Source organism: Echiichthys vipera (genome assembly GCF_963691815.1).
Source record: "Echiichthys vipera genome assembly, chromosome: 3".
Lineage (NCBI taxonomy): Eukaryota > Metazoa > Chordata > Actinopteri > Perciformes > Trachinidae > Echiichthys > Echiichthys vipera.
Genome location: NC_139828.1, coordinates 7,915,934 through 7,943,899, shown reverse-complemented (window position 1 = coordinate 7,943,899; position 27,966 = coordinate 7,915,934). Strand labels below are relative to the sequence as shown.

The following is a 27,966-nucleotide window of genomic DNA, read 5'->3' as shown; positions in this document are numbered from 1 at the left end:
GAACACAGGCAGTGCATGTCTCATATTCTCAACTAGACGTGTGTGTGTTGTGTGTGGTGTGTGTGTGCGTACATGGGATAGAAAATAATAAGAATTGCTTTGTTACAGGACTATACTTACTATAAATACACTGATAAATAACAAAGAATGGCAGAGTGACGACATTGTGAACATTCGGCCTGAGTAGAATCACACCTCTTAAATTACCTTTCACAAATAAAGGCAAAGATATTTACATACCAAAGCCAGCTCAGCCATATGCAGAACTGGACAAGCACACAGTTGCGTAATTTTCTGTTGGGGTCGAAGGAACCCCCCGAAGTCCAGACAAAACCCAGAAACAAGTTGACAGTAAATGTTTGATTGCAAGGGACTCTAACCCGGTAACATGACTTTCAACGCATTTGTCACGCTACTATGGTTAAACACCCCAGTACATCTGTTACAACTGTGGCAAAGCAACCACACTCAAAACCTTTTGGTACGGGTGACACTGCTTTGAAATAGTCACCCATTAGCTGCTCAGAGGAAATCTCATGTCTTCAGTAAATGACCATTTCCCTTTTATTACATACGGAGTTTCAACAAGAGTGAGTAAAATAGGACACTTGAGAGTAATACTTAATGGTCCGAGGGAGCTTGATTACTTTCCAGACTGAAAGGTGGAGGAGAGCAGTTACTTCGGGAGGGCAATGGCATCAGTCTTTATCTCGAAGTCAACTTGGCAGCAAGTCACTGCGCGGACTGCTGGAGTCATTATTGTCTGGCCATAAACACACGCCACCGTCTCTTCCTCCTTTCTATTTTACAAGGCACTGTTGTACGATGGAAGGGCTTCCTGGTTCTGCCTCTTTTACAGTCTCTGTTTATGGGTAGATAAAGATAAGGAAGGAAACTGGGGTGCATTTGAAGGCGAACCGCAGTCGGGCGTCTCAGTCGATCGGTCGGATCATGAGGCGGGATGACTTGAGGGAGTAGAAGCCTCCTCCGTACTCTGCCCAAAAGATTCCATCCTGAAATTTGCTGCGGTAAACTCCCCCGCTGTACCATACACCGTTCAGGTTGGTCTGGCCACAAGCGTTGTACCACCAGCCCCCCTTATGGAAGTGGGCACAGTTACCTAGCAGAGAGGGACACAGCGTCATAGGACAAAATGAGTGTGACTGACAGATAAAGGAGGACTTATGTAAGGATTTTAATTGGAGCTCATCTAGCATCTTCCCTTACCGGTAAATGCATCCTTGTCGCGATCAAGCGTGGTGAACTGTTTGCCGTTGTGACTGCTGAAGGAGTCCCCGGCGTTGCCCTGGTAGGTGCCGAGCCTCAGCCGGTAACCCTCACTCTCCGACTCGAGGTGGAAGCTGCTGTACTCGGCGTACACCTTCTTCCCCGTCCAGTCCTCCAGCTCTATCATCATCTTATAATCCCCCTGCTTCCCCAGGCTGTAAATGTTTTCCAGTCCGAGCCAGTGTTCACCATCGATGTTTCCGAAACCTCTCTGTAGGGGAACAATCACCACAACGCGTTTCTTTTTTTGTTATTCATTATCAGTTGCGGTTCGTGTTAAAATGGCATTGCAATGAAGCGTAGAGCAAGTGTCGACACTGTGGGCGAGCCAACTGGTGAAAGAAAATCTTTCTTTATTCTGTGGCCACTGAACACAAATCACATCCAAAAAATACAAACAGTACAGTGGAGCGAGGTTAATACGATTTCTTAGCTGAGTTTAAAGGAGTCGGGTGCCTGCAATCACGTAAAAAATCAGATCTGCTTCCCATCGAGACGATAATGTGTTAAGGTTGTGATATGTGGTTTCTCACTTGAGGCGAATTAGCTGAATGGCAGGGGCAATGGTGATTTTGCTGCAGTTGGATGGATGGTTGAATATAGCAGATGCAGAGCTGCAGAGACACAGTTCTGTTCCTGATCCAGAAAGCATGCAAGTACAGACTTCTTAATCCAATTTCATGACGGAGAGGAATACTCTTGCATTTGCCATATAAATACATATTTCCCTTTTTTTTCTTACTTTATGACCAGTATTTTTTGTCAAGCTCTCTTTTGTGTTCCCTCGTCTCTGTCCCCTGCTCGCTCCGTTAGCTCCTGGATCACACCTCAATCACAGAGGCTGACACAAGAGAAGAAAAGGATGAAGGGATCATTTCCAGTGGGGTTAAGCTGTATTTCCCTCTCGGCCCACCGTGGCTCTCTGATTGCGTAGATTTGTATGTAGGTCCCTGACTCCAGCTCTTGGCTGTGATTCCAGTGTGAGGAAATCTACCGCTAAGCTGTTTACATTGACGGAGCAAGGGCTTTGCTTCGTGGCCCCAGAATGAACTGCTTAGACTGGGTCACTTAGGAAACAGTGAAGGAAAGAACCTGTGAACACAGTTCTCTCTTATGCTTGAAGATATTTGGATATTTTCGGCTTAATATTTTAAAGAATCAGATCCGAATGTTTGTTTAGGGGGTCCCATAAAACCCGGCCTTTACCCCCTCAAACCTAATCGTTTCCTCAACTTACCTTGTAGTTCTCCCAGTTCCGAAAGAAGTTAACCGAGCCATCTCTCCTCCTTTGCAACACGGTCCATCCTCCGTTGTCAAGGCCATGTTCACACCAGGCTTGAATCAACCGATCACTGCCATCAGTCTTTAGCAGGTACATCCCACTGGTGGTGTGACCTGCCTGTCGCACCTGGTAACAGTCTTTGAAGGGACCTAAAGACGGTTGTAGAAACAGTGGAAGACAAACAGATTATAGAGATTGTAGAGATAGAGATAGTGCTAGTGAGTCTGATTCAAATATTTGATATGTAGAGAAATCCCTATAGCAATATCACCAGTTACTATAATCTGCTGTCATATTGCAGTTTGTTCTACCATAATATTCTCAGTGTCCCTCAGTGTCCCAAGTATTTTGGGTTTAGTGGTTGATACAAAATGTTGGAATGAGTTATACCCGCCAGTAAAAAGCAAGAAATTACCATATAACTTAAAGGCCTTATAAATTGTTTATCTCTATTTTGTAACTGACTCTTGATTCCTACTTAAACCTTGCATTGCCTGAATTATAGTCACTTTTATCTCCCTGAACAAATATATCATACTGTGCCTTGAATTGATCAAGATGTCTTCTTTTCTATTGCATATGCAAAAGTCATCATCATCAGTCTAGCAGTTCTAGACAGCGGACGAGAGAAGAGGAGAGTGAACGTTGGGTGGATGTAATATTGTGGCCTCATTCTTTGGCCAATGTCTCCTTCTGCTCAGACGATCCATATGTTATAAAATCACACACGGATACATGTGCACACAAGTTAATTTTCACCAAGATTTAGCCTTCAAATGAAGCCATGTGGTAGCACTACACCCAAAGCTGAAGCAGCTGAACCCAAACCCGGCATATTTCCTCTGTTTTCCCCTGTGTGAATATGTATTAAACCAGTATGAACACCAGCATTGTGTGGGGGCCTCCGGGGCCTAAAGGCCCATGGAAGATGGTTTTCTCAGCTGAGTGTTGGAGCACATAGGGACCCAGTGTATTGCCCCGGCACAGATACCCAAAACTCCCCAGCACAAGCTTGTATTTTTCTAGTAATGATACGTCTTCATCAGACCTGTCAGTGAGGGGGTTCTCTAACGTATTCCACTTTTCTCCATTTCTTTCACCTTCTTTAAGTTTCTCTAAACAGAGCTTCATGAGGCTGTGGTTAAAATAGTGGTTTAAAAAGGGCTCAACTGAACAAACCTGCGGTCGGGCAATATGTATTTACAGTAGTAGTGAAGCTACATGGAAGAAAACCCATTAGTGATATTTGGTGGCTTGTGTTTGGGTTGAACATTTATATTTTTTTCCTTTCACTATCTGTTAAATAGCGCATATTCATCTATTTATACTACATTTCAGAGAAGTACCCGTCCTTAGAAATTGGTTACATGTGATTTATGGAGACAAGCGTTAGAAATATTTCCTGGGATTTGTTTTTCCTTTCCTGAAAATGAAGGAAGGATGACGTGTGCGCCACCGTAGCCAATATGATCCATCCCTGGTCTTGTGTTCAGGGGTGTCCAGATTGAGAGCTTTATTTCAGTCAGACGAGATAACGGATTCTGGCAGTTTGTAAAAGTAGCGGCTTAATGCTTTAACATTTTATCCACGATACAGCTGAGGCCTGTGAAGTTGTATGATGTTTATTAACGGTGTACTTCTTATGAGCTATAATTGAATATTACAATGCTAAAAAAATACAGTTCAACAGGGACTCTACTAGAACTAACCACAACACTGTCCTTTTTGTGTCCTCTACCATTTTGGTGCCCCAAACCACTTTACCACCCTTTTTTTCTCACATCTCTTCCATTTCACTTTTTTCTTTCTCCTTCGTGGAGGCTTTTGAAATATGGCCCCTTTGCCTTTCCAAGTACCAGGATAGTGATATCTCTATCTGCGGTCTTCAAGTGTCAGATTTATCCAGAGCTTTAGATATCTGATTGAATCAAATGTGAGATAAGTTATTCTCCCCTCGACATTCTTTTGTTAACCTTATTATCTCACTTTACTACGTGACCTTGTTAGAATTCAGACAGATCTCCTTTTATTCCCCTTTTGTCTGAGGGATGGTTGTATAACCTCTGTCAACATTCCCCTGCCTTAGCCTAATCGCCAGACAAAATACGACAGCCCTCAGCCAGTTATTAAGTAGCATCCTGATGTCGCAAATTGGTTTCATATTGGATATGATCTTGCTCAGATGTCAGAATGAGTCAATCTCTGCGATAAAAGTACGGAGGAGACTCATCCAGCAGCTTTGTCTAGTGCTCCGGTCCATCAGAGGTGTGCCTTGCCCCTGTATGTTTTGCATACACTGAATGTAAATCTAACTAAAGCCTTGTAGTAGATATATATATATTTATTTATTCTCAAGTTTTTTTAACTTTTTAATGCTGTTCAAAGAGCCCTTATCCACATCCTGCTAATTTAGTACATATGGTCAGTGCTGTGCAGCCAACACAGACGGCCAAGTGAGAATCATAGGAATGTATGATATCACTGCTTCTGTACCATGCCAAGGACTAGCCAACTATGCCTCAGCAATACTAACTGCTGCGAGAAATTGTGTTTTGAATAGCAGTCCTTAGTAATTGTCCAAATTAACTGTACACACAACTACTTAAATGAGTGTTTAGTCACTTATTTCTTCATCATGCCCTGCCACTTTACAATTGGTACATACCATCAGAGGTAAGTGTTCCCTGTGGCGGTGGAGGGTCAATCCCAAATGGGCTTGCAGTAGGGGCGTCCATGCGTGATCCTCTGGCAAAGGGCCGGTTGTTATTGTCCCTCTGTATCTCATTGGTGAAGCGACTGTTAACTGGTAGATTCTGCGGTACCACCTGTACCAGCGGGGGAACTACGGGCAGCTCACTGCGTCCCAGTGTCCTCAGACACTGCTCCTCCAGCGCGGAGATGAGTATGGACTGGTTGTTGACCACCCCGGCCATGTTGGCAAACCTGGACTCCAGCTCCTTGTACCTTGAAGCCAGACGCATCATTTCAGAGGTCACATTGAGGACGCGGATCTCCAGCTGGGCCAGCTCCAGGGAGTTGTCTCTCTTCCGGATGATCTCATGCAGCAGCTGCATATAGAGTTGGGTCACCCTGGAGTTCATGTTCCTGCTCTCTTTCCGCAGCAGCTTCATTTCATTCACCAAGTTACCATCTACGTCCACCACCAGCTGCAGCGTCTCAATCTCGCGCCGCTGTTTGTTGAGCACCTCCCGCACATCTGCAATGTCCATACGGGTCACTCTGTCCTTGTCTGGCTTTGGGCCTGTGGTGCTGGCACAGATTGGACCTGATGACAGACATGAATTATTTAGGAGTTTAGCAAGAAGCTATTCTTATATTTAAAAAAGCAATGGATAGTTGAATGAAGAAAGCCATATAATGAACAACTGAAAGTTTATTCAAAAAATAAGTTATCCTTTGAACCTGTGATTCTCTGCTCGGGTACAAGGAAGGTGTAGGAACACTTTTTGGCATCAGGGTCGATGGGGGCTCTTTTACTCCTTTGGAGAGAAGTCTCTTTGGTCCTCCGGGCTTCTCTGGAGCTCCTGCAGTAACTTTCCTCCCAGAGGGAGAGACAGAGCAGGGCGCACAGGCCCCACATGTGCCCCTGCATTGCTGCTGGCTGGTTAGATAGATAGATGGACAGCGACTGGTGCTCCCTCCAAGTCCCCCCGGGCCTCCCTGCAAGAAAGTAAGATCTTCAGAGTGTGGACTCTTAAACAGGCACTTCTTTGTTTGTAAAGGGTAACAAAAGGAATGTTAACAGCAGGGGTGTTGTGCGTATGCTGTTCCAGTTCAGAGGAACCTACTGCCATACGATTTGAAATGAAATGGTATTTGAATATTTGAAAAATGTCAAAGGAAAGTGTTCTCGATGCACAGAAACAGAGTGTCCAGGTTATTGTACCACATAGAGTTGTTTGTGTGCAAAGAGAGAACGCATTTGCTGTTCAGCCCACAAGACGAGGTCTGCTTTCTATCTCAGTTAGTTCCCTGTGCTGATAAAAAAAGAAAAACACTTTTTTTCTGCATTAAAGAGGTCTGCTATGTGGCTGTTTACTGTGCTTTATCCTTGGTACCTGCCCTTCATCTTATTTACTCTCTTTCTTTTCTCTCGCAAATTCTTCTTGTCTTGCATAGTATTTACATCAAGGCTGTTTATTTTTAGATTTTCAGCCAAAAAAATTAAACTATTCCAGAAATGCTTTACTTACTTATTGTTTCTAAAACTAACTAAGATACACTATCTTCATTGCTTTTGACGTGGGCATATTGCTTCACAGATGTTCTTAGTCTCCCTATCTACTTCTAAATCTTCTTTCCAAGATGTCCCCTCAAACTCCAATCCCCAAAGGAACTCTTAGCTTCTGACTTATGTCCTTATGTTTTAAGTATTTGTCCAAAAACGTCTCCCTTCCTGCCGGGAGGTCTGACTTTGCTGTCCTGTACAAAAGTGTTGTGTACCTGCACAGTTCCCCTCCAAGAAACTAATTTCAACGCAGTTTCCTTTGAAACAGGTTAAATATACTCACTGCTCCACACGGCTCCATATATTCAAGGGGAATGTTTAGTAGGTGGTAGTATTTGTGTTTCACTTGAAAGATTTCACAAACGCACACACACAGGCAGCCTCTACAGGGGTGTGAGATGAAGGCAGCGAAAACCGTGCAGAGTTGTCCTCAACCCTGTCTAATATGAGGAGTGACTGCTGGCACTCCCTCACCTCTATCTTATCCCTGCTGATTCTAGTTCTGTTTCTCATCAATGCACAAGCACAAAAACACTTACACAGATGCACACGCTGCTCCATTTAACACCCTGCCTTGGTCCCGTGCAAGGCCAAGGCTGTCTAGCCATTTTAATCCACTCCATCACTCTTCAGCCACTCTTTACTCAGTGCCACATCATTAAGTCCTGCCTCCACCCTGAAGCTCCGGCCCTGTGTGTCTCCTATATGACGCCATTGTGGTTTTTCAGGAATTCTGGCAATTCTGTCACTTGGAACAATGTCGAGAGGGGACGGGGATTACAGCTAGTGCTGCAGATTTGCAGATCTCGCTGGTATGCGTAAGCTCATGGGTCCATCTGTATGATTGAATACTGTGTGTGCAGGACTATCTAGAGACATTATCCATTTTCATGGTTGTGTGTTTTTCCAGCAGCCAATGTGTCTGACAGCGTAACCAGGTACTGTATCCTTGCTGACCTCTGTGAGAGCTGCTAATGACTTTAACAGCAGCGTCAGCAGTATCAGCTTCTCAAATATGTCTCCTTTTTAAAAACTAGGACTGGTTTTCTACTGTTGCTGGGAGCTCCATAAAATGTTCATATTCAGCAAGCATCATCCACATGACCCCAAAGTATGAACAGGACAGGAAACATTACAGCTCGTACATCAGCTATCACCTCCTTCATTTCCCATCTCTTTTTTGTTGTTCTTTTCTTTTCCTTGCCCTCTTTTCTCTCTTTCCTGTCTTCTGGAGTCTGATTTCCTCTTGGGTGGTTATGAGTATGAGGGGCCTAGTCTCATTCTTGGAACCACAACATATCAAAGACATTCCAGGGAACGTGGAGAGGTCACCAGTGTGCCTCGAAAGGTACTAAGGTTTAAAGCGTTTCCTCAGAACAAGCAGAGCGGCTTCTTTTTTTTCTGACCCAACAAACCAAAACTAAACACTGCTGAAGTGCTAGGGGACCGGGAAAGCTATTGAGCGGAAAACATAAAGTGCTCACCTATGGGAGTACAACTTTATGTATGTGAATGTGCCTTCACATACTGTGGTTGCAGTCAGTACACTGATACATTATGCGGTTGTTTTGTAGAGAGTTATATTTATAACCTCTACATTACGTTTGTTTGTACTGACTTGTGCAGCTTTCCTACCTACTTGGCCAATACTGGGTCAGCAGAGATGGAAGAGGCCATTATTCCACAATGGCTCACATCTGCGGCTCTTTATTTTTTTAAAACAAACAATCTAGAGATTCAATCTTGCGATGGGATCACACCAGCCGCAACATCAGATGAGGCCAGGGGCGTAAAGTGTGGGGGAACTCCGCCTTTATTTGAATTTCAACTACAAACCTAATGTAATGTTTTGTGACTGCATTAAGCACAATTATCGGGCCAGGGCCCTAAAGTACCCAACTTTCCTTACCTACATCTTTATTTTGATCTCAACCACGCATCTGTAAAGTTTCACAACTGTATGTTGCACGATTGAGACGCTGTTGTGATGACACAATATGTCCACAGACAGACACGCAATACCCTAAACCACCTCTGAGTTAGTTCCCACCACAGTACACACACACACACACACACACATATATAAACACGAGTGAAAACAATACCAGCATCGCTGTCGGAGCTGGTAATAATAATAATAAAAGTCGATGCACGGCTGCCTAGACACCACGTGGATGTTTCTCAACCAGCTGTATTTAATTCTGACTGTTTACTGAATAGAGTTTAAAGCTTACTGTGAAAGCACTGTGCAGTTCATGTGTTATTTTAGTTCAGAGCATGATCCATGTGCATTGTTTTATCTCTATTTGTTTGACCAAGACTATAGTTGGCTTTTCACTCACTCATGTACAGGTTGTGTTTTCCTGGGGTGGTGTACGTTGGCATGAATAAGCAATGTTCCTTCACACTTTTCCAACTCTTGAGTATTACTTGGGTGGAAATGCGTTGTGAGGTGCTCCAGAGAAATGTTACTTACAGTGAGAACCTAGAGGAGCACTGAGCTGTGTGCACAGATACTACGGAGACAGAACAAGGGAAGGAGATGAGGAGCGACAGTGTGAAACAAAGCACACAGATTTAAAAGGATAGCACAGACAGCAGTGGATTAAAGATGGAAGAGACTTCTCTTGGTAGAAAGTGGGTCATGGCCCTTTTCCCTTCCTGGCCAGCTATCATGAACATAACTTGAGGCAGATCCTCTTAGATGAAATATTCCTTTTTTTAGTCCTGACAATTTTCACTCTTTTCTCTGCCTGTTTCTTTCCTTTTTAACTACTTCCCTCTCTCTCTTCAAACCCTCTTTCTGTTCCTTTTGTGTTTGAAAACTTTCTCTTTGCTTTTCCTGTTTTGTGTTCTTCTCCCTCTTTTCTCTGCAGGCCTTTCGGCTGCAGCTAAATCACTTAAACAGCAGATTGCCGATACATTTCAAAGCCACGGGCTGTAAGCAGCTCAGCGTATAAGAGAAACTAAATGTAATTCTCTCATTAATATGAGTAGGATTTATTAAATGTCTTGTTAGCTCAGCCATACTGGCAAACGGCTCTTGTCATCTTCCATGTGAAACCAGTGTGTGGAATTAAGGATTTGCAGCGGGCCTCTAACTCCACCTGCCTTATATTTTGGCAACAATATGAGCTTCATAAGTCTTCCTAAGTGCACTGCTGGGTCTTCAACCCGCTAATAGTTATTAATAATCAGGAGACTGGCTTTTTAATTGTCCCCTGAGCTGAGATTTAATTTATTTTCATGGCTGTTATTGGAACAGTCAGTGTTTATCCGTAGCGTACTTCCTCGGCTCTTCTTACACCACAACAAAGCCCACAGCTATTTCAGATTGATTGTGGCTTGTGTTAATTATGTGAAGGTGTGTGTATATAGCGAGGACACTGGCCTTTGTCTTCCTGGTCTTTCTGTGTAGATGTTGTGTATTGATGGTGATTAGCTTCGCGTCTGAGAAGAGGACAGGAATAATTATTTTCCTCATGTCGTCAGAGAGGAAATGACCAGAGAGCTCATTAAGCCTGACGGCTGCTTACATTACTTCTAGACAGGAAAAATTTGTTTAGCCTCGTTGGTTAAACAGTGTAATGGATGTTGACTTTTACCCCATACAGACAGCCATATGTCACACTGGTGGCTTCAGGTTACTCTGTATACTTTGGCAAAAACCCTCCTGAAGTGCAGACATCATTCTGTGATCCGAGCCAAAGCAAACTGCTTAATAAACTGATTGATAAACAGTTGGTATAAACTGCTTCTACGGAAAATCACTGCAGGTTTGTGCTCCTTGGGGAGTAATGTCACTATCATACAGTATTTATTGCTCTTTCTAACCCATTTTGTAGGTAATGCTAATGAAGTCTAATGCAAAAGTCTTTCAATAAATCCTAACTTCAGCACCACAAACTACATCCTCTAAAATGTCCAAACACTTGAATCCATCGGTCTCTCTAAAACTGTTTTAGATTGAACATTTAAACCTCCAGTACAGTTGAGTAGGTAGGATTTATTGCAGCACTGTTGTGTTATGCTTTTACGTTTTCACAGGCGGCTTCCATAACGGCAGAGCGGAGCGCTTTTATTAATTCAATTTCCCCATGAGAACAGCGGTATGAGCGAAGTCCACTCATGGCGCCTTAAGTGGCCAGATGTTCACTCCCTCTCCAAAAGATGACTCTGAGTTTTGCAGAACATTAGCCAGTGAGAAGGCCCACTTGTGAATGTGCCTCTAGTATATTCTCCTGTGTATAAACATGTGCTATATTGAATATTGCACGCAAATTAAAAGAAAATAGCCAAACCAAATGGATGACTACTGGGAAGTGAATAGACACAGCTTGGCAGAGGGTGACCAATGCAGTTGGTATGCCTGGTGAGATAAATATTTATTAATTAGGAGTAGCATTGTAGCAACTAGCTAGTTGCGAGCAATACATGATGTGCCAAGATATGAGATAAAACAAGATATGCAAGTTACTAAACACAACTTTTTAAGTGGCAAAGTTTGTGATTGGAGTAGAACACCTAACCCTATCTCTAGTTTGTGATAGGCCAGATAGAAAATGATAGAAACGTCAGATCAACACCACCAAACCCATAACAAATTGTTAGCAAAGAGTATACACTGTGTGCATCATGCAGTGTTGGTGGTACAATCGAAAACCCAGTATTAGACTGCATTAGTCTTAGGTAGATGTACCTATAATAATAATAATAATAATAATAATAATAATAATAATAATAATAATAATAATAAAGTGGAAATTGTACATTATACAATCTTAGTAGACTGTAGCACAGAAAGTCAGATGACCAAACGTGATGGTTTGTCTTTCCTGATTACATATAAATGGACATAATCGGTTGTGATGTGCTAATACATTTGGTGCACTGGACTGTTCATGCATGTATCAGGTAAGGAGTGTAAGCTAATTCAGATCCAGGCTGTCCTCCTGCCAGAAGTATGTCTCACTGTTGTGTGGGAGAGGGAGAGAGCTCCTGGTCTCCTGCAGTGATTTACCAGTCCTGATGTGTCCGTTTGTAGCCTGATGGATTGCGGTTCAAAAAGTTAAGAGAGAAATTGATTTATATTTTTGTAGCCAATGTATTTCCCAGCCTCAAAATCCCCCAGCTTCCATACCCCCATCGGGTCATCAGACTTTCCCACAACAAGGCCAAAATGCCTTAAAACACACAACACATCATCACTGGTCAGATGAAAGAGAGAGGAGGGATGAGTGAAGGGGAGAAGAAAGTTTGGATTTGGAGCGACAATAAACAGCAGCACAGCTTAACATGACAACATGGAGCTCAGCCAGTTCTACTGTTGGGACGCAGCCAGAGGCCAACTTCCTTCCAGCGTTTCATGATGTCAGCAGCCACTGTTTTTGAATTACATGACCTCTCATACGCTCCGTCCCTCAAAGACACTCATCCACTATGTGTTTGCTAAAACAATTGGTTACAAAGCCACGAGTGGGGGGAAAAAAGAAAAAGAACTCACAGCTGCGAAACCATCTGACTGGTTTAAGAATTAACATGAGAGCGCAGACACAGCTACGTGAGGTTATCGAGGACGGGGACTGAAGATGTGAGCACAGCGTGAGTGGGCGAGCAGTCAGAGAACTGACATTATGAAACGATTAACGAAAACAGAAACACTACACTCAGCGCTAACAACGAGGACACGCTCATAAAAGCCTCATCAACAAAATGGTTGAAACCTCAGAGAATAAATACCACAACCCCAGAGGAAGAGGAAATACATTGTGGTGCCGTATTAATTGAGTCATTTGTGTCCTCATTAAACGGGAAATGCATGTTGGAAATATTAAAAGGGAAATCAAAGCGGACACGAAGAGCTGGAATAGGATTTTCTCCGCATCCATGACTTCAGCTAGTAATTGAGACGGGAGCCTAGAATTTAAAAGAAATGAAGGATGAGGTGGAAAAACTAAGACTTTGTTCGATGAAGTGGTTCTGTTGAGGAATCCATTAGCCTGTGGTTAGAGCACAACCAACCCAATGAAAACCCCAGAAGTGGTTCCTGCCTCCTGCTTTCTAGCGACTGAGTTTCCACCTTCATGATGCTTCATTACTGCGGAGGGACCCAAACACCCCCGAGGCCCCACAGCCCCCATCTGTTTTCCTTCTTCTGAAGTGAAACTCTAAACATGTGGGCTGATGTTGGGGGGGGTCAGAGGTCTATATGCGGGATTAGGGTGCAGCCCCACCCTTCCTCTACCTCACCCCCCGACCCATCCACTCCACAACCTCCTGCAATCAATCGGTCTTTGTGCAAAACCGGGTTCCCCCTCTTCCTCTTTTTTTTTTTTTTTTTGCGCAGCACACATAAATGCACAAACATGCAGATCTCATGTTCCAGAGTTCATACGAGGCCGTCCCTCTCCAGCTGTCAAACTTTGTCAAGATAAGGACTCTCAACTCTCCGAGACCCTCCTCTATCACTCCATGACGTTCATCCTCTTACCTCTCCTCCATCGCGGAACAAACACACAGCCCGCCCCTCCACACAAACACGTGTTGTATGCACGCTTGCAGTGATACGTGCAGGAACAATAATAATTCTTGCCCAACAAAATCTACCCCGGGCTACCGCAGTAATGTATTACCCAGGCGGACAGATTATCTCGCACCGCTCAGGTGGCTTTTCTTCTCTGATTAAATTAAACTTGTAAAGTGACACTTGGCTTTGAATGAACACATGGTGCCATTAAGGTTTTCACACGTTCGAAAAGAGCTGGAGGAGGGTCGGGGGATAGAGGAGAGCCGGGAGGAGGGAGTTTTTAAATGTTGTGATTGCGTGGTGTACATTTTCAGATTTTCACGGAGATAACTCGTAACAACTCTAACCTATCCTATGTTTTATTTCTCCCCCGAGTCTCATCCGAAGCTCCTACCTCCGACTGCACATGCTTTCTGTTAGTCGAATCAGCAAGGAAGAACTCGTAAATTCACACTCAACAACAGCATAACACACTGATTGCCCACTGGCTCTACTTAGTTACATACCTCCACTTCTCTTGTCTCTTTGTCCTGACCTCCAGGGCTGACCTCTTCCTCCCTATGGTGACCTGTCTGTTCAACTGTGTCCAAGCTCTCATTAGGAGGACTCTAAATGAGCTTCACGGTGCAGCAAGAGACTTATCCTTGAATTTTTCTGCAGCCTTGGCTCTATTTTTTTTTTTCTTCAACTCAATCCAATAGTACAACAGGCTGCCCTTTGGCTCGTAATGTAGGTTTAAGTTTTAGGAGATACAATTTGTCGGGCTTGTTGGGCCGTGGTCTGATTTAACCGCATGTGGTCAGCACAGCGCGAGAGCAGTGTTTTTAGACAAGCGTGGGTCTGTATCCCCGTTTGTGTTATCTGTGTCTGCTTCTATATGTTTTCGGCCGATAAGATCAGCTGAGCCGTCTCTGTGAAGGGTCCACACACACACACACAGCCTCCGGTCACATAGTGAGATACGATTGGCCACATGCCCGTCGCCCCAAAAACCGCAAGTTGGCCGTTGCTGGCTGAGTGAGCTATCAATCCCCCGCCGCGTTACAACATAGTCTGTGACAGGACGGCTGGGGGAGGGCAGCGGTTAACTGGCTCTGACAGCCCACCACGCACTACCTGACTGCTATTTATTGGCCTGTCCTGGGACTTTTAAAAACTTAAAATAGGAAAGACATCAAAGGGAAAGTATGTTGTGAGTTATAGTCCTGGGTGAGGGTTAAGGGAATGGTTAGTTTATGTGTGGATTGGTTGTAATGACCCATTTCGAGCTTCCCCCTCAGGCCCTGTCCACCCATGCAGGTGAACCTGAGGGCCAAGCGCTGCCGCACAGAATGTGCTGGATATTTCTCAGACAGCTGCTCTCTCCTCCTCTTCATCTTTTCTGCTTTCTCTTTTCTTTTCCAGGCTGAGTTATTAGAGGTATTGATAGTATGATTTATTATCCTGCACCCGGAGAAAAAACAGCAAGCTCATGAAATGTTTTCTTAGGCTTTTGCCATTCCCTCATTTTTGCCTTTTTCTTGAAGCTTATTGAAGTTCTAAGAGTTTGAGTGTATGTGTGTGAGTGTATGTGTCTGTGTGTGTACTCAGCACTGTCTCTCACGGCCGTTTACAGCATTCACAGATGTGGTTTTGTAGCGAACAGAATATTTTCCACAGCTCCCACCAACAGCCCAGGAAGTAAGTGGAAACATTTGAAGATAATTGTGAGTCGGTGATATGGAAGTGCACCAGATTGATGCTGTAAATGTTCAAAGCTTTTGCTATCATGGCAAGGTTGTGACGGGAGTGTCTCTTGTCCATGGGGTGTGTTTGATAGAGGATGTGGTCAGGCTTGGATAACATTGTATCATGGCTTTTTTCTCCCTCCCTCTAACACGACCCTGTGAAAGGGACTTCTCCACAGAACCAGTCTGTTAACTTTAACAAACTACAGTGTGTTGTCTGTGGCTCCTCGTCGTATGATCTCACGGCCCCCACATGTAATAAGGAGAAGCATGTGCTTAGAGACATGTCACCACCTCATTAGGCATACTATTATTGACCTAACCCCGATTCCACCGGGTTAACTTGCCCTCCATCGCTGCACCCGTCAGTGGCAGGGCGCAGATGGTGCTGTATTAGGAAACCAGAAGCCAAGAAAAAATAAACAAGCCTGGCTCCAGAGCTCAAATCTCTCCATCCGATCAGATCAGTCTCCTTCCCTGTGTTTTGCTGGAATGCCATACTTTTCTTTCTCTTTACTTTCCCCCCTTCTCTTTCTTTAGCTTTCTGTTTCTCTTCAGGTCGGGGTGAAACAGTGTTAATTTTAGAAACATAATAACTGTTGGGGGTGATTCTCTGTGTTACGTCTAAAAGAAAACACTTCAGAGAGTTTTTATTCTTATATTTTTCTGTTAACATTGACCCTATATACCCTGTATTTTCCCACACAAATGCATCCTACACACCCTTAACATCCCTTACTTTACTGTAGCTCACTTGTTGAATGTATACACATGATGCAGCTCTCCGCATGTTGTACTCAGTATATCGCAGGCCTCAGACTCCGGAGGAAAGCCAAAGAAGCGTTGCTAAATGTTTCTGTCTGCAGCCGGAGCCTCCAGTCACGAAACGTCCTAACCTCTCCAACCTCTCAGCCAGAGCTCTCACAACTGCCCAGACTCACACACTCAGACCTTCACACACATGCTGACACACTCCAAAAAACAAACTTGCAAACAGAATGAACTCAGGCAACATTTACCTTTTTTGTGTTACCGGTAGTGGGGGTGTGTTTCCTTCAGTTATAGTTTCACGTGTGTATTGTGTTGTGTCTTCACCGAGGTGCAGTGCTCAGGACTCATCTCTTCTGTCTTTGTCCCAGTCTTCTGAGGCGCTCTCCTCCACTCTCTCCGTCTGTGCTGCAGCTGGAAATCACAATATATAAAGTCTCTTTTGCTGATGCCCTACTTCCCAAAGATGCGCTCCTCTCTGTGGACTCAGCTGTCCAGGGGCCCGGGCTGGGGCATGGTTCGATAGCCGGCCACTTCAACAGACTGAGCTCTGACGACTGATGCCTTGAGTTTTTCACAAAGGATGGGGGAGACTAAAAGAGGGAGGGGAAGGAGGAAGAGAGGGGAGGAGAAGGGGGATGAGGGTGTGGGAGTTTGAGATTGCCCTTTTTTTTCGCTTTCTTCCTCTCTCTATTTCTTTTTTTTTTTTTGGAGTGGCCCAACCTACCTCTGATGTCACTCTGATGGAAAGAAAAAAGACAGAAAAGGAGAATAACAGGGCCGCCTCATTAAGTTTCCCATCCTCATCAATGACCGTCACAGCTCTTATATATAGAAGAAGTGAGTTGAGTGAAAGGAGACCTGCTTGAATTCAGAAGAGTTTGTGCGGAGTCTGGAGCACGGGCACGAGCTGCTTCGACCCCTCGTTCTTTAATTACAACTCTACAATTCTTGACATTTTATGTACTCTCTCCTTCAGCAGTTGGAAGAGCTGATTGTAATGCTGCGGACGTTTCTGAGCAGCTTCCTGTTGCACTTCAGCTGCATATATGAGAGCAGGAGAAAAAAAAAATCTGACTTTCAATGTTATTGGAGGGAAATCCTTCCTCCGGGTGCAGTCTGAGCTCATCTGGTCCTTATCACCGCTGTCATTTACTTTAATGTGTTCAGGTGTGTGAGACATGGACAGATAGGTTTTTTTGTGCTGCAACATTTGGAAGATCTTGATGGTGTTTTCTCCACACTGTGTGACCACATTTCCTCCCTCTTACCCTTAGATTTCTATTTTTATCTTTACATACAAGGCTTTTCCACATGTAAACGCATACAAAGTGTTTGAGAACCCTAACCACAGGTTCTCTGAGCACGCATCTGTCTGTGTGTGTTCCAGGCACTATGGATTTGTGCATGACTAACCGCTGTTATCCCCTCCATGCTCTCAAAAGAGCAGCTACAGCGGTTAAGCCTTCAGGATCCCTCTCTTCCTCCTCTTCTCCCCATCTCTCACTTTCTCTACAGCTGTGTCTCCTGCTCACAGCCTCTCTCTCTGATTCCAATCAGATAGTGTTGTGTTTGGGTGTGAATGGTATCCTGAAGACAAGCTTTGGCCCTGCAGTTGTGTTGTCGTTGCTTATACGTACATCTGTGTTTAGACGGCGCGCACAGTGTTATAAATGTATGCGCATGTGTGAACATCTGTGAGTATAACGCTGCTTTTCCTAGGAAGGGAGGGCGTGGCCGTCATGTAGTCTACTGTGTGATAACTTTTCTTACATCTGTGATCAATCTCGAAGCTGGCGTGTGAAAGAAAAGTTGAGCAAGAGTAGGGCTGGGCGATAATTCAGCGTGATCATTTATCATCTTTCAGTGGAATCGATATTGTGAAAAAAATCACATTGAGATTTTGTGATGCACAATTACGTCATCTGAATTGACAATAGCATGCACATTAACTCCAACTTCTCAGAAAATGTTTGGAAATATCATTTGAAAGTTTGCTGTTTGGGTTTTATAATCAAACCTTACGTTACATCGATATTTACGTCATTTGGACGACACTTTACGTTCTGACCCCTGCACGTAAGGTTCATTTTACGCTAAAGTTCTTTATAAAATGAGAAAATGAATGATGAGAAAAAGAGATTTACCATGTGGTTTCTTGAAGATCGACTATTTATTCATGAGATTACCAGAAAACATGCTTCAAGATTTGAAATGATCTATATCTGGACACAAGGTTTTGTCCAGCCCTTAGCAAGAGAGAGAGGAGAGTTTAAGGAAAGGCACAGCATCGGTTCACTTGTGAAGCTTGTTAATCACTGTTTTCAGAATGGCGGGAAGCCTCTCTTAGGTTTGTCTCTGAATCTTAATATTTATGTAATAAGAGACTAAGAATCTCAGCTCTGCTCTAAGTCTGCCAAAAATATGCAATGCTAGTGGGAACAGCAGGGGGAAGAGAGATGGCCTTGAGTTGGAACGGCCGAAGAGAAGATCAATCATCCACTCAAAGCACTCGTTTCGATCCTTGAGGCCAAAAAAAAGTCCATGTTAATAGAAGAGTTTGTTCAGGGTTCTTATTCCTGTCTGTATTGAGCTCCTGTGATATCAAACAAGCAGTGTGTGTGTGTGCTTTCCACCGGTCTTCACACCAAGAAACTCACAGCTGCAAGGCACTTGCATCGTGCATCTTTGGAAATCTGGCCCTGTTATGATGTCCAGCCTTGTTTGTGTCTACGTGTTTGCTTTCTAATGAGCTGAGCTTTCTGTGTTCAGGCAGGAACATCCTTGTGTTCCCCCACTGGGGTTCAAATAACACCTCCAACAGATGGACGCTCTCCTCATTTGACTTGCAGTGGGGCCCTCAGCTCACTAAATGAGAGGAAAAGGGCTGTTTGGTTGTCCTGGTTGGATGTGACGTGTTGCAGGGTTTGGTGATTGTTTTTTATTTTCATATCCTCCAGTCGTGCTTACTCAAGATCGCAGATAGGCAATCCAATCACCGGGGGGGAGGCAGTGTGGTTCTGAGTCAACTTTGGAATAATCAAAACCTTCAAGCTTGCTGCAAACATTAAAGATAAAGTTATGTGCTTGTTGTGAAAATATCCCTGCATCATGCGCTGTTTGATATTAAATTCTTTAATACCATAATCCAAATCATATCCATATAGTGAACGGAGATTCACCCGTATGGATAGTGTCAGATCCATGGAAAAGAGATGGCAAATTCACGCTTGACACAGTTATAATCCTCTCAATATGAATGAAGGGAAAAAAACAATCATTTGTCATCCCTTCAATTGTCAATATACGATCCAATCAGCACCTGCCTAAAATGTTGCATCTTTGTCTGCCTGCTGTTTTTCAGGGATGTACCTGTCTGATCTGACGTATATAGACTCCGCTTACCCCTCCACGGGCAGCATACTGGAGCACGAACAGAGATCGAACCTGATGAACAACATTCTCAGAATCATATCGGACCTGCAGAGATCCTGTACCTACGGTGAGACACATTCATGGGATGGTAAGGTGGTGCAGTGACAGGCAAAGCTCCAGGATCCGGGTTTAAGCTGCAGTGTCGAGCAATCCCACAGCTGAAGTATCTGTGAGGAGGTCCGTCCTCTCTGGAGCCTGAAATCTGATTATTATGTCCATCATGTGGAAGAACAGACAGAAAGCACAAAGGAAGAGGGAGGCTGTGAAAAGACATAAAGGAAACTGCATCATAGCCTGATTATTTTTTTTTTCTGTTGCCATGGAGACACAATAAAAGCATCTATGCTCTTCATTCTTTCGTGTTGCTCTGTGCCCAGGACAAATTTCCCCCCGGGTACAATACAGTTCATTCTGTCTTTTATATCTGTCTATTTTTGTGACATCAAGTTGAATGAAACGTGTTCAGATTCGTAAATCAGAGAAAACCCAGATTTGGGCTTTTTCAGGAGGAGCATTTCAGACACAGGGTGAATACAGGTACATTCACACAGACAGTGAGAAAAATGTTATAAACAGGTTCTGGTAGATACCCAAATACGTATGAACCTGAAAATGAGCAGAATAAGGGGCTTTTAAAGAACACAGACTCATAATTTCATCTCCATCCATTCACACGCCTGTATCCCTCATGTTTTTGCTTGGTTTCTGTGAAGTCTTGCTTATTATTCAGAATATACAGTTCACAGATCCTCAAACATATAGACATTCAAGTCGTGTTTACATGGAGTAGAAACCAGGAATCTGTGGTTCCAATAAAAATGACCCAGGGAAAAAGAAAAGGGTAATAAAGGGAAAAGGACATAAAGCACTCCCAAATGTTTCAAGTAAGATTTTCTATAATTATTAATAAAGTTCACATTATTAAGTTGTTTTCCTCACTCCAGTAATGTTTAATAGCCTGGACATATTGGTGGTTTAAGATCAGGTGAACACATAGATGCATCTATTCTAATGTTTGTCCTTTTCTTCCCTCCCTGTCAGATGTAGCAGTGTTGCCTCATGTACAGAAGTATCTCAACTCAGTCAGGTACATCGAGGAGCTGCAGAAGTTTGTGGAGGACGACAATTACAAGTAAGAAACAAACTGAGATGCTCACCATGCTTCTGCCTCATCACTTCTCGGTTTAGTTTTTTTATCCTGTTAATAATTGTATTGTCTGCAGCCTGGCACAGTGCTCATCGGTCTTTGCCAACAGTATTCAATCCCCGTAATTATTTTGGAGGATGAACTAAAGCTGATAGATTTATCAATGTTCTTGATTTAGGCTGTCACAGAAGATTGAGCCAGGCACCAGCACGCCACGAGCAAACGCCTCCAAAGAGGATCTTGTCGGTAAGTTGGGCGTCAGATGTGGAGTTAAACCTGTTTAGCATCTATTTTCTTTACGTTCTTCTGGATCTATGAATAAGTCCGCCCCTCCCACTTTTGCCCACAGGCCAAGAAGCGTCAGCATCTCCTCTCTGCGGCCGTAAATGTACGGTAGCAGCTGAAGGAACCAAAGTCCCGGCGACACCGCCTTCTCCCAGGAACCTTCTGCCCTACGGACACAGGAAGTGCCACAGCCTGGGCTACAAGTCAGTGTTTGATGGAAATACAGTACAAAATACTAAAAACAGTCAACAGTGCATCAATCCTTTGGTAGATGATGATGACGGCCTGAACATACAGAACGACGTTGTGACGCAAAATGACTGACCTGTCGTCTCCCTTCTGTGTTCTGTGCCCAAGTAGTTTTATCCATAAGATGAATACAGTAGAGTTTAAAAGTGCTACGTTCCCCAATGCTGGTTCTCGCCACCTGCTGGACGACAGCGTGATGGAGAGCCACAGCCCCACGAGGGGACACGCAGAGAGCTCAACTCTGTCTAGTGGCATTTCACTTGGTAAGACATGCACACGTTAACTTACTACTTATTACCACGATGCACAGTTTGTGTTCATGAATGACATGTCACGCATTATTTGTGATGGTCTAAACACAGGGAGCAGTGAGGGCTCCGAGCTCAGTGAAGAGGTGTCTTGGCCAGCTTTTGAGAGGTAAGGGTACTTGGTCCGTGTTTGCAGTTTCATCACATCCACATGTAAGGTCATAAAATCTCCCCATTCCCGACTGTATGATTCTCAAAGCTCTGACCTCAAGACACGGCTACGCAAAATGATCAGCCATTAAAACTCACGCACAAATGCAGCATCCAGCCTTGCTTTTAGCCTTGCAGCCAGGGCCGTCATGCCTCATCCCTCCACCGCTGCTCTCCGACGCTTCTGCGGCAGCCTGAAATGTATTAAGAGCTGCTTATGCGAATCCCCTAACCAGTAGTCCCTCTGTGCCAAAAAAGTGTCTGGAGCCACACTCGCTAGTACAAGAATGAGCTGGCCTGAAAATCATCTGACCCTTTTTTCCCCGAACCACCATTTCTTGAAACTGTTGAATGACCCTGTAAACGCAACCTCATCAATACCTCCTCTAACCAAATGACTGCTCCTCCATCCAGCCCTAACCCATGCAATCTGAAGGAAAACACAACAACAACAAAAACACCCACACAGCCTTAACAGTGTCCCGTGCCCCCTATCCTATCCTGTCTTATCCTATTCTGAACAGGACTCGGTTCTATCACTCTCTGGGCCCAGTGACCCGCGTGGCCCGCATCCCCTACAGAGGAGTCCTGAGGCCCAGCAGGTACACACATCCCGACCGGAAACCAACCTGAGCTGAAGCAAACCCTCTCTTATCCTCACTTCACGCCCCTCAGTCCCTGTCAGGGGCCGCTGTGTGCTGGTGCTTAGAGTGTGTGTAGTGCTAGGATAATCTGGTGGTGGTGTGTGTGTGTGTGTGTGTGTTTGTGTGTGTTGGTGAAATCACGAATCAGGTGAAGGGCAAAAGGATGTCTTTGGGGTCATGACTCTTCATCTTTTGCTGAGTCCCATCAGTCTATAATCCACCTTTTGCTTTCTTAAATTTCTTGCACGTCTTCCTCTCAAACACACACACGCACACACACACACACACACGCACACAACTTATGGTCAACCTGGACTTCTTGTTGTGATATTTTTCCAAGATATTTCACAGCTTGGAGCTAAAAAATGAGTTTCCACAGTCACACTGAGCTCCATGTGTTGCTGGAAACAAACTGTTACATCCCCATTCCTGAGGTAGAGAGGAACAGACTCTTCAGGATTATTGAAGCCAATTCTCATGGACGTTGCATTAAAAAGCGTCCGAGATGGTTCTCTCCCTCTCTCTCTCTCTCCCCCCTCTCTCACTCTCTTTCCACCAGGCTTCACTGGGCTCCTGCTCTGGGTTTCCTGCTCTGATCCTCCAGACAGACAAAATCTGCACACCACCTTTATCCTACTCTGCTCCTCTTCCCGCAGATACCATTGTTAAGATTTATATCTGTGAAATTCGATTCTGTGAAAACAAGACTGGAATAGATGTAGCTTTAAAAAAAAAAATACTTTCACAAAGCAGAGTTTAAAGTAGCTTTGCAGATTGTGTCCGTCTTTACTTCTAGTTCATCTCTGATTTTGATCTGGTGTGCGTGCGCGCGTGAGAACATGCATGTTTCCCTCGCGTGTTATGTTTGTAGCTCGTAACGTTTGTCTTTGTCCTGTTGTAGCTCAGCGGAGTCCGAGGAGCTTGCGGTTCACTTGTATCCCGGAGCAGTCACGGTGCAGGGGGTGTTGAGACGGAAGACTGTGCTCAAGGAGGGCAAGAAACCAACAGTGAGATCTCACACGCTCATAAATACCCATACACGTGCTGTTCATACACCTATACCGACCCACCGTACAGGAGCAGATGTGTAATAAAGTCCGTCTGTAGATGGGACCTCAGAGACTCCTTAACCTGCAGAACATCTCTGTTCCAGTCTCTTCCTCATACTCTCTGTAATTCTCTGCCTCTTCGTCCGTACTTGCATCTTTCTCCCCCTCTGCTTTTGTTAGTCTTGTGCCTTCTTTAGCCATTTTTATATTTGCACTGATATTATCCAATTCTGTTTTGACTCGAAACAAATCTGGAGCTCTTTATGCACTTGAAATAACTTAAATCTGTCATGGGCAGTTTGGTTGATTTACGAGCTTCTTTTTTAAAACCTTTTCTCGATCTGGCCCTACAGTCGGGCGAGATCTGCCTGCAGCAGGAGCATTAATTATCAGCTACACTCGCTCTCTTTCTCTCACATGTTTTTCCTTCATTTCATAACTTTATGTTTCACGTTGTAGTCATAAAAGCTTCCAGTGTTTATGGAACAAGATAGAGCGCGACTGATGTGGGGTTTTTGAGTCACAGATTACCGGTGTGGTCGTCGTCGTGAATTTTTGAGCTGAAATGAAAATAGACCTTTCCTTTGTGGATTGTGAAACTAAAAAGGGAAATGTTATGATGTATTACTAGTGTACACATTATTTTATTTAACTTAGAGCCAGACACACACACACACACATACAGACACACATATATATATATCAGTCAGATGATATTATTAGCAGATATCACAGGCATATCGATATCTATTGGTATCAGCGTTTATGTTTTCCTATATAAAAATCTTTTATACAGAACATAACATGCAGAAAATGATACTAAGGGTGATCTAGAAATGGTGTCAACGTTATTAGTTTATCATATCGGTGCACAATCAGAGGCAGTATCAGTCTTAGAAATCCCGTTAGGCCCTTATTTCATTTACCTTTTTTATCATTAGTATTTTATTCTCATACAAAATATTGCTATTCACTCTTATCTTAATTTAATTCGTTGTGTTTCATTATTGTACTTTGGCAGCACATGTTAAATGTCCTGCCAGTAAAGTCTGTTGAACTGAATTGACCCAATCAGGCTAAAGTGGGCTTGAAGATTAGGATTTCACATTTGTGCCTCCAGGTGGCGTCATGGACCAAATACTGGGTCGCTCTCTGTGGAACCCAGCTCTACTACTACCCTGCCAAGTCCCTGAAGGCCACTGAGAGAAAACATGTGAGTCACACAGACATTCACACTGATCCGTCACCATCGGTGTGCGTGAAAACGGTCTGCCGGCACGTTCATGCCATGCATTTCTGCAGCGGATGATGACATTTTGGAGGTTCTTACTGCGTTTGTTTGTTTAGGCGGGTGAGGACAATAACTGATAGCATCTGAAATCTGACATCTGAAAGCTCTTCCATGTGAACCGCACTTGTTGACAGAAGTGAAAGCAGAAGTAGCAAATTCATTCAAAACACAGGATAGCCATTACCTCCTCGGTACTTAATCAAGTTTGATTACAGAATGAACTCAGGGCAACGCACTCAATGATTCTTCTTCATGTATTTTTTTTTTTTACTGTGTTTGCTCAGGAAGAAGGAAATCATAGCAAAAAGGCAGAAATATTGCACATTTTTCATGTTGTTTTGACGTAATTTAAAAACAAGTGGAGCGTGTTCAGTGCATTTGGCTGCGTGTGTGTTTGTGTGTGAGTGTTTGGACTGAATCTGTTTGACAGGAACATTTACTGAAACAGTACAGGAGCGCAGCGAAGAAACCACGATAAGAGCGGGAAGTAAACAGCCAATGAGTGGACATTGGGTTGCAGTGATTGTGTGTATGTGTGTGTATGTGTGTGTGTTTGGGGGGCAGACAGATGGTAGCACTCAATGAATAATGGGACCAATGACATCACTGCAGTCCCGTGTGTCACTCACAGACTAATGAGAACCTTGTGGAGTGCACATGCAGGCTCTCAGGCGAGATCCAGAGGTCACACACACACACACACACACACACACACACACACACACACACACAAAGCCTGTGTTAACATTTCTTCTACTTAAGTTGCATTTAAACAGTGTCGTCATGAGAAAGAAAATTAACTCCGTTTCCACTTCTGTGTCCTCTGCCCAGTTCAAGTCGACGTCCAGTAAGAGCGTGTGTGTCGTGGGTTTGATGGCCATGATGGCAGACGATCCTGAGCACCCCGATGTCTTCTTGCTGACGGACTCCGAGCATGGTGAGACTCCGCCACAAACAGGACACACTCATTTCCTCTAGTCTTACATTATCTGGCCCTGTTTAGCTCCAACAACACATTTATGTACTGAACTAAGGAGGTGTTGTACTAAAGTTCAGCTCAAAACAACAGCGTTTTCCAGTTTCCTCACAACAGCGAGTAATTGAGGAATCAAGTGTTCAAGCACATTCCCTAATGGCTTAATTAAACCCAGGTGTCACCCCTCACCTAAACCAAACCGAATCTCTGTTCGTGTGCTACACATCACTCCGCACTATCGCTTCACCTGATTCTCCTGAAATTGTTCATGTGCTTAACACAAGCCAACAGTCAGGATGCAGTGAAAGTGTGAACTGGGTCAGTAGAGTCTGGTTTGAATGATTGCATCACCTGTAAACACACACACACACACACACACACACACACACACACACACACACACACACGTACAGTTGTGTTAAAAATAATAGCAGTCCCACATCACTAGCAAGATTAATCACTGTTTTTGTTTGTGTGTTTTCAATCACACAGACCACACTCCATGATAATAATATCTATATCTATAGTAATGTGAATATGACTCATATGTTATGGCAGTTAATACAGCAGAATAGTAGAAACAAGCACGGCTGAGGTGATAGATTAATAGCAGCAGGAAGCGTCATGCAGGACCACGGCAGCAGAGACCTGCGAGGCGAATAACAAACAAACAGTTCCAGACAAACAGAATTCAAGTAATGGAGTGGACCCGGACCTTAGTCCCATAGAAAACGTGTGGGCTGACATAAAAAATGCTGTTCATGAGGCAAAACCAAGAAATGCAAAGGATTCGTGGAACGTAGTCCAATTGTCCTGGGCTGCGATACCTGTCGACCCGTGCCAGAAGTGGGTCGACTCACGTACCACAGATGTGAAGCAGTTATCAGAAACCATGGTTACGCAACTAAATATTAGTTTGAGTCTCAGGAAAGTTGAAGCTTCAAGCATCTCTTAGTTTGTACAGTACATTTTTGAGTTTGTAAAGAAAGATGTATGTTTATATTTCTTGACTTTCTGTAAAATATTATCAAGTTTAGTTACTTTTTCCAATTTTCTTGGTTTGAAATGAAATGTTTAGTGTCCCCAATGCATTTGTGTTCATGAAATACAATTTATGTGAAGGATTTTGAGGTTTACTCACACAGGTTTTAAACACACTGCTATTATGAACATAGCTGTACATACATAGATACATACATACATACATACACATGTACACATACATACACACATAGATACATACATACACACACACACACACACACACACACACACACACACACACACACACACACACATACATACATACATACATACATACATACATACATATACACACACACACACACACACACACACACACACACACACACACTCATAATCCAGTTGCCTCTTTCCTGAACTTTTCCCCTCGACTTTTATTTATACTTTACCCGGCGGGCCAAAGTCAAGCGAGGCTTCAGCCATCTTTCCAGAGCGTTGAGAAAAGCAGGTGGAAACACAGAGACTCGGCACCTCACACTGTTTGTCTCCGTTGCCTAGGTAACACCTACAAGTACCAAGCGGGGAACAGAATGAGCGCTTTGCTCTGGTTCAAACATCTGAGTGCCGCCTGTCAGAGCAATAGACAACAGGTACGGAGCTGCATCAACACTCACACACACACACACTGTTGAATATTACCTATGTATATATTTATTTATTTTTTTACACACCTCACTTTCTTTTCCAGGTGCCAGCCAATCTGATGTCATTTGAGTGAGCGATGCTGAGGAGCGTGACTGAGAAAAAGGGAGAGAGAGAGAGGGATGAGGAAACAGACGGAGGAGGATAAGTGGGAGCTTTCACTGCCATGAGCCCTGACCGCCGATTCTCCGATTCTAGCCCCGGCCTCACTGCAGCCTCACCTGCCACCACTGCCTTAACCAGAGTACCCTGTGTGTGTGTGTGTGTGTGTGTGTGCGCGTCTGCTCGTGTGTGTGTGCGTCTGTGTGTGTGTGTTTGTGTGTGTGGATGGAAGTAACTGTTCTGGGTGTACTGACTACTGAACAAGGACCTGCGCCACTGCTCTTTCCTCCCATTTGCTCTCAGCATCTTTTGTTTTTACCCTCCAGCACTTCTCCTGCTCTCCTCTCTCACAGACAGACTGCCCTCGGATGGACAGATATAATCCTCTCTTCTTTGTCTTTTTTTTTTCTCTTTTTAAGGGGGGTTGACTATTTTTATTTGTGCCCCCCTCCTTCCTTTTTAACCGTCTGGACACACAATCACAACACGCACACTCACATCGGACTAACCCGTTGGACTTTGAAGGGTTTGAAAAGACTTTTTTTTTTTTCACACTTTCACTTGTTTGTCTCTTAATTCACTTGTGTTGGCTTGGAGTCACACACTTATTTACATGAAACACACACACACACACACACACACACACACACACAGGCCTATTTGACCGCGGCGTCGAAAACGTAAGGGCTCTGATTCGCAATCGATTCCAGCAGAAACAATTCCCACACTTCCTGAATGTGTCTAGTTTTTATCCCAGAACTCTGTCCCCCTTTTGTTCTCTCGCCAAGTGTTATGTATGTATGTA

General features: G+C 43.9%; 2 protein-coding genes across 5 annotated transcripts in view; one reads left to right on the top strand and one right to left on the bottom strand.

Moving 5' to 3' along the window:
* The window catches only part of ralgps2 (Ral GEF with PH domain and SH3 binding motif 2), a 72,656-nt gene extending 44,690 nt beyond the window's left edge, over nucleotides 1–27,966 (top strand). The window contains exons 10-21 of one of the 4 annotated variants that reach the window (XM_083938899.1): nucleotides 19,204–19,341; nucleotides 20,316–20,406; nucleotides 20,600–20,667; nucleotides 20,771–20,909; nucleotides 21,067–21,218; nucleotides 21,318–21,372; nucleotides 21,938–22,015; nucleotides 22,959–23,064; nucleotides 24,227–24,319; nucleotides 25,229–25,334; nucleotides 26,916–27,007; nucleotides 27,106–27,966. In XM_083938899.1, coding sequence (XP_083795025.1) covers nucleotides 19,204–19,341; nucleotides 20,316–20,406; nucleotides 20,600–20,667; nucleotides 20,771–20,909; nucleotides 21,067–21,218; nucleotides 21,318–21,372; nucleotides 21,938–22,015; nucleotides 22,959–23,064; nucleotides 24,227–24,319; nucleotides 25,229–25,334; nucleotides 26,916–27,007; nucleotides 27,106–27,135 — 1,148 coding nt within the window. In that variant the 3' untranslated portion in view covers nucleotides 27,136–27,966. Of the gene's footprint in view, nucleotides 1–19,203; nucleotides 19,342–20,315; nucleotides 20,407–20,599; nucleotides 20,668–20,770; nucleotides 20,910–21,063; nucleotides 21,219–21,317; nucleotides 21,373–21,937; nucleotides 22,016–22,958; nucleotides 23,065–24,226; nucleotides 24,320–25,228; nucleotides 25,335–26,915; nucleotides 27,008–27,105 lie in introns of all 4 variants that reach the window. The other 3 variants (XM_083938898.1, XM_083938901.1, XM_083938900.1) reach the window with 3 other exon arrangements.
* Nucleotides 14–16,362, bottom strand: angptl1a (angiopoietin-like 1a). The gene is made up of 6 exons (XM_083938933.1): nucleotides 16,091–16,362; nucleotides 5,993–6,250; nucleotides 5,235–5,855; nucleotides 2,525–2,718; nucleotides 1,228–1,498; nucleotides 14–1,120 (listed from the first exon to the last, which is right to left on the bottom strand). Exons 2-6 carry the CDS (start codon nucleotides 6,180–6,182, stop codon nucleotides 933–935), a joined length of 1,464 nt encoding a protein of 487 aa, XP_083795059.1. The 5' UTR covers nucleotides 6,183–6,250; nucleotides 16,091–16,362; the 3' UTR covers nucleotides 14–932.